The sequence below is a fragment of the Pteropus vampyrus genome, unplaced genomic scaffold (genome assembly GCF_000151845.1).
Source record: "Pteropus vampyrus isolate Shadow unplaced genomic scaffold, Pvam_2.0 Scaffold14, whole genome shotgun sequence".
NCBI lineage: Eukaryota > Metazoa > Chordata > Mammalia > Chiroptera > Pteropodidae > Pteropus > Pteropus vampyrus.
Genome location: NW_011888795.1, coordinates 4,929,669 through 4,939,734, shown reverse-complemented (window position 1 = coordinate 4,939,734; position 10,066 = coordinate 4,929,669). Strand labels below are relative to the sequence as shown.

The 10,066-nt window shown below is 36.1% G+C and overlaps 1 protein-coding gene across 1 annotated transcript in view; it reads right to left on the bottom strand.

Annotated features, from left to right (window-relative positions):
• Positions 1-2,367: 2,367 nt before the first annotated feature.
• Positions 2,368-10,066, bottom strand: part of LOC105306532 (prolyl 3-hydroxylase 2-like) — a 100,993-nt gene continuing 93,294 nt past the window's right edge. The window contains exons 2-3 of the mRNA XM_023525587.1: positions 2,729-2,838; positions 2,368-2,440 (exon numbers count right to left, since the gene is read on the bottom strand). Coding sequence (XP_023381355.1) covers positions 2,368-2,440; positions 2,729-2,838 — 183 coding nt within the window. The remainder of the gene's footprint in view (positions 2,441-2,728; positions 2,839-10,066) is intronic.

Genomic DNA, 10,066 nt, shown 5'->3' with positions numbered 1-10,066 from the left:
AAACTTCAAGGCAAATGAATCTTTTCTTCTAGGCATTCTGGAGTAGTGAATCTGTTTTTATTTATGGTACATAAACCTTCCATTTCAGTTATTCTGTAAAACGGTTTGATTAAGACTCTACCTCTAATATCTCCTTTCATTTTATTGTAAGTAGCAATGTATCCTGATGCAGAAAACTCTCAAAGGGGTGATACTTTCCTGGTATTATTTTAATTAATAGTAAAGTTCCTGAAGAATGCTGAAAACCCACATAATACAGAGAACCAGACAGAAAAGTTTACCTAGGAAATCTCATCTTAATTTTGTAAAACAGAATTTCGAAGATTCCATATTAACTCTGATCCAATCAAATTAAAAGTGACATTTCTAACAATAGGGATGAACTAAATTACAGTACACTCATATGGTAGAATATTAAATGACCACTGAGACTAATGAGACACACAAAAATGCTCATGATATGCTCTTGGGGGAAAAAAGAGACTGCATAATACTATCTATAGTATGGATCCACTTATAAATAAATAAATATAAATTCATTAAAAAAATTTATACACCAAATGTTCATAGTAGCTGTGTTCAAGTGGAGGCAGGGGACTTAATTTAAGACTTAATAATCGTTATTTCTTATCTTGTTTTCTAACTTTCAAAAACAGATGTAGTATATGTTTGTTATGAAGAAACAAATGGAAATAGATTGATAAAGTAAGCAAGAGTCAAGGTTTATCATGATTTTCTGAATAAAAAAAAGGATTTCAGCAAAGGAAGGGCTTAATCTTGGAAGGAGGTCTGTTAGTGCCACCAGTAAATTCGATTGATATAATTTAAATAAGACAGGTGAAATTCTGAAAAGTTGTGTGCATGCATGTGTGTGTGCACATGCACTTGTGAATACACGTGTGTGCATGAAGGGCATAATATTTAAACAAAGGAAAACAGCAGTAGGAAATTTCTTGTGAACTCCTGTCCCCCTTACTCTATTTACCAAACAGAAGACAGAATGATCTTTCTACAATGCAAATCTGATCTTATCTCTCCTTGATTTAAACTGTCAAAAGCTCCCCCAAAAGTCTGAAACTGACATTCAAATTCTTTAAGTGACTCGAAAGTTCTTGCCTGACAAGTTCTGGTTTACCTGCCTGACTCACCTCTCACTATTTTCTATTGCTTTCTAAACTATGATCCTGTTGAGTTTTGTCTCATTTCCATTCACTCTCTACCCTTTGAGAGATTGTAGTGTTCCTTTTCTTGAAAAATTCTCTTTCTAAATCTTTGCCTGAGGATTTCTTATTCATCTTCAGTAGTTTGCATAGACATCATTTCCTCTGTTGTGTCTGCAACTAACAACCAAATCTCACGTGCCTAGATAAACCTGAGATCTCCCTCATGATGCCTCCTGCACAACATCACAATTATCTGTTGACATGTCTGAGTTCTTCACAGGTTCTCTCGGGGCAGAGCTCTGAAAATATTTACTAGTACACAGAAGAAGACCAAGATTTTGTAAGCTAAAAAAAATAATAAAATAACTAATTTGTAGAAAACCAAAATGAAACTATCTTTTCACTTTGAAAGTTAAACTCAGCTTACAAAAAGCTGTGTTTCTATGTCTCTCTGATTGGCTGTTGTATTACTGGTGATTAACCCTCCATGGTACATCTTGGAGTCTCAATAAGAACTTGATGAAAGGCTGCTCATATAGTTGTCACTCGTCAAACACTTATTGAGAACACTTGATATATCACTGTGGGTTAGTCACTCATTATGATAGGCATACAGGATATGAGTGTCTTTCAATATATGTCAACATTAATATAATAAGAGATTATAGCATTGTGAGGACTATAGCAAGTAAACAGACAATTAGTGCGAAAGAGAGTGATGTGGGAACATACAGAAATAACACAACCCAAAATAGGTACTATTATATTACTTCATCAATTTTTTTAAATTATGGTGGCTGGTTAAAATTATAGCACTCTCCTGATAGCTGTTTTTCAAATGGAGTTTAGTTAAAATGGAACTAGTAAATCATTCCTAAACATTTTTTTAAAAATTAAACTAATGATAATGTTGAAAATCTGTTAGCAAACTGTGATTAACTGAAAGACATTTAGTTAAACGGACATAGACTTTAGCCAGCTACTGGATGATGGATTCATCTGCAGAAAGACAACCAGATCTGTTTTATTGCCACGTGGGATGAGGGAAGGGTGAGGCATGTAAAAAGAGAAAAATAGACAAATAAAATCTGTAAATTCCAAAGAGAAAACAGATATTCCTTGTAAATATTTCCCCTTAGGACTTCTGACATCCTTTAGGGAAATGATGATTTTAACAACCCTCACTTTGAATGCTGCTGCATTTTCAAATATCTTTTCCAGAGCCAGAGGGTAAATGGAATAGTACTGGCTGCCAAGTACTGATGGCTAGAAAATCCCTAAGAGGAGAAAAAAAAAAATAATGAGTTAATTAAATCATCACCTCATCATTTCTGCATATGAATTATTTTACTGTAACCAAGAATTTAGTGTGAGTAGGTTATCAGTAAATCTCTGATTCGATCCTATTTTAAAAAATAGGCAAAAATTATGTGTTATCTTTTCTTGATATTTTTCCCCAAGAAAAATACTTCTCTGAGAATTTACTGTCTACTAGGAGGAAAGAACTTTTGGTTGCAAAATATAGACAATAAATAGCTGATTTATGAGAAGTATTTATTACTTACCGGTAAGGAATTAGGGAGAGATCCATGAAGAATATAATGCTTAAGCTGATATTTGAGGAATATATGTGATTTGGATATGAGAAGTGAGTGCTCAGCAAAGGCTTGTTAAACTAGAAAGTTAAATGAATGAAAGAAAGAAAGAATAAATACTTTAGGTCTTTATGAAGTTAGAGAATTTCTTGTATTTCCTTGTCATTAATATTATGTTCTTCAATTTTATCCAAATAGTTTTTATTCTAAGAGTAAATTAGACAAGGGACCAACAGATATGGCTAAGTGAGAAAACATATCACTGGTGAGAGAGAAGTAAGACTCCTTAAGGAGGGGACACTGGGGATCAACCTTGATAGAATAACAGGGTTGGATATCTGAAGATGAGTAGGAAAAAGTATTCTGGGTAAAGAATACCTGACAAAAGCAGGGTGCTCTAAAAATACAGGTATGTACTGAGAAAAGAGTTCCAACTCAGTGCAGTTGAGTCTGATGACTGAAAGGAGTGGGAAATTAGGTAGGCAAGAGATTTACATCGTGAATATACTTGAATTAACACAGTCACGAACCCTGGGCCCACAATACCTTCCATGGCTTAAGTCAAAATGAGGAGCTTTCTGTCTTCTCTGCCATTCCTGGGGTCTTGTGTCTTTTCCTGTGCCTTGACCTTAGCATGAGAACCTTTTTTGTCTGTCATTGTCATTTATATTACTCCACCAAATAGACAGCATCATGCTATTAAGCTGATGTCCTCAGGGCTATGGAGACTTCTTTACTAGACTTATGAGGAAGGTGGCATCGGGTAACGAGAAAACTGAGACCAGGACACAGAAGACATGGGTTCTAGTTCTGGTTCTGCTGGCAACTTGCTGAGTTACCTTAAAAAAGCCAGTCAATATCTCTGAATCTGCTACTTTATCTGTAAAATGAAAGGGTTAAGCCAGATGATTTTTAAGATGTCTTCAAGCTTGCTATGTTTATCTATTTAGATCATATGAATTCTTGGAATGAAAGGCATAAATAGTATAATCAGCTTAATCCATCTTGCAGCTAAATTGTAAAAAATATGGAAGTATGTTTTAGTATATAATGACTCATTTAGAGATTCTGTGGCTCTGCCTACCTGGCTTCATACACTGAACATTAAATCGTTCCCATCCCAGGACCTTCCTTCCTTGCCAGTAAGAGATGTGTTCAGAAGAGATAGCACTGATCTAGGCGTCCGACATGCACTCTCCTTGTTTTACTCATCCCCTTTTGACCAACCTCGAACTACTAATAGATAATAGATAAAAGATCTATTTGAGAATGGCTCCCGCATTTCTGATCTTTCCCAAGCCGGTATCATTAGGATCTGATTTAGAGCAGCATCATTGCACTCACCCTGGACTCAACCTACAGAGGGCAGATTGGGGTCCTCACTACTTCAATCTTTTGAGTATTCCCAGAATGATCTAGGGTTCAGACAATACCTTTGAAGGACTGCTTTGGACAAGATCATAATTGCTATATTCTTGCCTGGCTGTAAAGGCCAAAGGATAGGGCTGGAGGTAAATGGTCCACTGGAAGTAAACAGCCAGAGGAAGTTTGGATGAAGAAGTTTATGCGTATGTGTGTGTTTGAGAGAGTAGGGGTGGGAAAGGGGTGCTTGCATTCTGCTTCTTGACTGAACATTTTCCCTTACAGTTTAGGTGTAATGGTAGGTCTCCATTAAATGCTCTCATTCTTTAGTCTGTTGTTCGGGCTCTCAATTCTTTGCCTCAATCATCAACCACTATATCAATGTCTCATCCTAGAGGGAGAAAAAACCCACAATATAAATTATTGTTGGGATTTCCTATTCTTCACTGGTTTAGGGATGTGATAAATCTTAATCTGTCTTAATTTAATTGCCTCATGGGTATAATGGGGATAACAGCAATCCTTAATTTCAATTTTATTTTATTTTTTAATCTGGAATATGGTTTGTGGAAAGAATGACAAGTTTGTAAATTATAAATCTAACATAAATTTACTATATTCTCGCTGCTCTTTCCATTGAATCTCAGAGATCAAAAAGACCATACGAGTACAAACTTGGCCCAAACTCCCCCCTCTCTTCTGGTGCTTGAATCATCTGCAAAGTTCTATCAATGGTCATGTGACTTCTTCTTGAATACCCGTAGTGATAGGAAATGCACCATCTTCCAAAGCAGCCCATTCCAGCTTTGGAAACCTTTGTTCATTCAAATATCCTGTCTTATGCTCACTAGAATCTTTCTTAGAATTTCTATCAACTGATTTTGAATCCACTGGTCACAGTTATTCCAAACAGGTCTAAGGTAGCCCTTCAAATGTGGGTATACTGAGTTAATGAGTCTTTTCAGTAGAAAATATTGTTCCTTTAAGAATATTTTTATTACGGATTATTTATATGTTAGATCTGAATCCAGATAGGTGGCAGCACTCTCTGTCATGGGACCTGTCCCATCGTCTCTCTCTGTGTTCCCTTGCATTTGTTCTATAGTCACTTTCCAGCTGTTCTGTCAGTCAAGACAGGTCTCCACATATCCTAAAGGATTTTGTTCAAGGAAGCAGTGTATCATATGGCAATGTCATTTCTTTTTCCTTCATAAATCAGGCATCCATGACTCTAGCAGTGAAATTCTACTTAGTAGTATAAATTTAAGCCACCTCAGCTGCTCTCTCTGAAAAGTTAAAAAAAAAAAATTATTTTACTGTTAGTTCTCCGATTACAAAAGTTTGGGAATCATCTCAAAAATCATCCCAAAAAATATTTCAAAAAGAGATATTATTTCCAGAGGCTAAATAGCACACACATGGGATATAAAAGATTTGTTGACTGCGTGGAACCAGCAACAGCATGGTAAATCTATTTGACTCCTGACAATAACCAAAACAAGTCCCAAAGACAGCTTGGATAATGGGAAATGGATTTGAAAAAAAATTCTCCTCTGGATTTCTCCTTAGCACATGCACTGCCAGCAGTACACAGTTATGTGTTTGCCACTGAGCCACACCCCTACCCTAAGCCACAATGCATTATGCATGTGGTATGAAATTATGACTACTACTGATGCTATTGCCCCTAATAGTCTTAGAACAGGTGGTGAGCTTTGTTTGTGGATCTACATGCAAAAGATAATCATTACAACTCTCTACAATCTATTTCCTGAAAAATGCTCTCTTTAACTTGAATGATCTTATCCTTGTGATTAAAGCCAAAATTATTAGCGACATTGGGACATTGAAAATTGGTCCAAAAAGGGTAGAAAAGTGCTTTAATGCCAGAGAAAACTTGTTAATGCTACTGACACACACACTCCATATATATACATATGTATTAACCTAAGTATAACAGATTTGAACAAATCTTATAAATTGTCATGAGAGTGAAGTTTACAGTGGCCAATTCCATAGTTCTTTATGAATTCATCCTCTTATAATAAAAGCATTTACTTGGAGCCACTGAAGAATTCATGAAACTTTATAAGGAAATATTGTACCACTCAACAAAGATAATTTCTAATAAGAAGACAGCTACTTTAAGTTATTTTCTCAATCACTGTGGTCTGTCTCACTGAACTAATTATTCACGTTTCCCCATCAGTTAATCTCCCTTGCACACAGATGCACATTTCTGCAAAGTAATAAATAAAAAGAATAATATTAACAGTTAGCACATATTATACCACTGTGGTAAGCACTTTAAATACATTCTCATTAATTTAGTCTTCTTGACAACACTCCAAGGCAGGTGTTAGCAGTCCTGTTTTACAGATGAGAAGACCATGGCTTAGGTAAGTTAAATATTTCAGGTCTTTCTAACTCTACTACTTCATGCTGCTAGTTTAGTTGGTACAGGCACAAGGAGGGAGTGAACTATAAGTGGTCGTGGATATAGTTCTGCATGTATCATTTCGAATTGTTGTATTTGTCTCTTTAAATTGCTCTTTTAGGACAGACTAAATATTTCCGTATTTCCCTCTGATAGAGATGTCTTTAAACTCCCTCTGTGGTAATGGGCCGAACTATTATGGAAATAGATGTGTAGATCTTGGTGCCACTGTGACTGACATAGGAAGAAACTGTTGGATTCTATGCTATGTGCCCCTGTCCAAAACACATAGGGGAGATTTGGAACACATTTTGACCAAAGCCTCCCTTCAAAAGGCCAAGAGAATTGCCATTCATTTCAATAACTGGGAAGATTCAATATGGTCACTTCTTTCAACTGGTATTTACAGAAAGGTTAGGCAAACAGAAGAGAAAAACCCAAGGAGCACCGGCCCTCCCAGAGTCTATGAACACAGACTCCTCTCAGACAATGGAGATTAATAATATTGATGTTACTTTTAACCAATTTTCCTCTAGAATAAATGCCTATTTTTTATGCCGAAATACAAGGCATTTCTTTCTAATCCAGAAGTACAACGTGAGAGCTTTGTATCCAGAGTACCTGGACAGGGTAAGCTTAGTTTCCAGAACCAAGAAAGGGTCAAAATAAATATTCAACGGTGTTGGTTCAGTGATTTATTATTCTTACATAAAAATGTCCTTCTACTCCTACATCCACTGGCACTTGGTAATAGTCAGCAGACAGATGACCTGGGTCTGCCTTCCATTTGTGGAACCTCAGTCAAGTCACTGCACTGCCCTCTTAGTTTTAATAACCTCATTGATAAAATAGCAATGACGATTCCTGCTCAGTCCACCCTCAAGAAGCTGTTAGGGACAAATGGAAAAATCTATGTGACATTACTTAAAACACACATATTAAAAATGCATATAATCCTAAACCCACAATTGATGCTGCTATTATCGTTTCTATTTACGTATGTCTTCTCTCCATTGTGACAAGAACTTGTCATATGTTTCTTGCTGTCTTGAGACTTTCAGTGGCTGTTAATCATATTGATGAGAATGAAATTTAATGTGGCCTGCCCAGTGGACACAATTCTGCCAGTAGTCATGATCATTGGCAGCAGGAGGTGGCACAAGCCTGAAGAAGGACTGTGATTAGAAAGGTTCACATTTGATTTACTTCTGTAATAAAGTAGGAAGCTATTAAATTAGTTCGAAGTGTCTTCCATTAGCTGTGGTGGCTGCCAATTCCAGAAAGGCTAAGCCATTCAACATCAGGTTTCTGGTAAAAATAAAGGTAGTGAGTCAAGAAACCACGTCAGACAGCAGGGATATAAAATCAGAGATAAGTTTTAGCACACAAATGTGTCATCTTGACCAAGTAAAAAGTTAAAGAGATTTAAGAAAAAATCAATTAAAATATGCCTTTTGGGGAAGAATGAGAGCTTTCCTAGCAACCAAGTTTGCCTCTTCTTTTACATCTTAATCCAACATTTTTTCTTTTTTTTTTTTTTATTTGCAGTTTATTGGATCCCCAAATATAGTATCAGCAGTAACTTCAAAGAAGCCATGATGAGTCTTTCAAGGACTTTCCCTCATAAGCACTTTTTTTATGGCTGAACGGGCCTGACCTCCAGGTCTCATCTTAAAAGTCAGAGCTTTCCCCTTTCATGAAAGCCTCCTATGTCTGATCAGTCCCAGATACAGAGTAAAGTTAAATAGGGTCACAGTTAAGTGTGGGTCTTTAGAGTGAAGCCCATCCTGGGGCGGGGTGATTTTTCCAGTGCGTGGTCTGGCCGGGTGGCTGCCACAGACACATGTTGATTATTTTAAGCCTACTGAAGTGCCTGAAGCCTAACTTGCCCAAGACTTCCTAAAGAGTCATCTTCTAAGGAGGAGAGGACTCTGTTAAAAATGTAAAACAAAAGAAAGCAATGTCTACAAATTCCAAGTTAAAATGCCAGAGTGAAAATTGGCTGGTTAATTGAGCTGCAAGAAGCTTTTAGGCATACTTTAGTCCAAACCCCTCAATTTTATAAAAGAGACTGAGACTCAGAAAGGAGAAGTGATTTTCCCAAGTCACTTGGGAAACCTCAGTCCCCAAGACCCTAACCATCTTTGCCTTACATCAGACTAGAATCTTCCAGGTGTAAATAATTCCAAATTACAGACATCTGGAAAACCCATGCTTAACAACATCTAACATAAAATGTTTCCAAATAATTAGAAATTTGGATTGAAAAAATTAATACAACAAAAACATTTGAGTAATTTCAGAGATTGCATACTATTTATTCAAATGTTTTAATCTGCTAGAAAAATAAACACAAACAGGAAGCCAAAAGTGGTTCCCTTTTTTATGCATCATTGTAGTTCATTAAAAAAAAATGGACTGTTTATTCTTTTGGCATTTCCTAAGCCTGGAAAAGTAAAATTCAATTGGCCTGTTTCAATTTGTTTTTAAAGTCTTCCTTTTTTGATTTTTTGGTTTTATACCAATTAGATTTTCAACACTGTTATAATGCATAAATCTAAACCAAACACATTTTTCTTTCATAATTTCCTTGCTCTAAAAAGCAACTTTCTGTTCTCTGTAAATATTTTATTCCTAAAGTATGTAAACTCTTTCTTATCCAGTTTTTAAAAAGAAAGTCCAAACTTAAAGCTTACATTGAGCAAATTTGTAATAGTCATCCCAGCAGATGTCTATCCGTCTGCTTATCTATCTGCCAGCCTATCCATCCAATCGTCTGTCCATCTGTCCATCTACCCATCCATCTTTCCATCCATTCATTCATCCATCTATTCATTGATGTCTCTTCTCTTAGTCTATTTACTTAAAAATGACATTCTTGAAAATTCTTACAATGCCTTCCTCATAATATTGTAAGAAACCGAAATGAGGAGAGCTTTGTAAACTGAACATATCATACAGATATCAGTCGTTCTAATATCTGGATCTGGTTTTTCAGTCAATGAAATGCATGGTCCTTATTAGGAGCTCAATAAAAATTTGCTGGGTATATATAGCTAAAGATGAAAAAGTTTAGGCTAGGAGAGAATGTCTAAATTTTGTTTCAAACATCAGTAATTTCTACAAGCCAAGCACTATATTCAGTGATTTACAAACATTAACTCATTTAATCCACATAATAATCTTATAAAGCAGGTTGCTACCATCATTCTCAATTACATATGGGGAAACTGAGGTACTAGGAAGTACAAGGAACTTGCCCAGGCTAATAGGATTAGAAATAACAGAGAATATAATTCAAATCCAGACAGTCTGATTCTGAGGCATGTGATTTTAAGCTATGATGCCTAACTAAATCCTTACTACTTAGTTCTGGAGAGAGAAACCCTCAAATAGATAATACCTTATTATGAAGCAGGGATGATATAAACTCACCTTGGGGTATTACTCCTCTGTGTTGTCTTCATAAAAGCAAGCAGAAAAGGCTGTCCGAGCCACCTAATGCCATG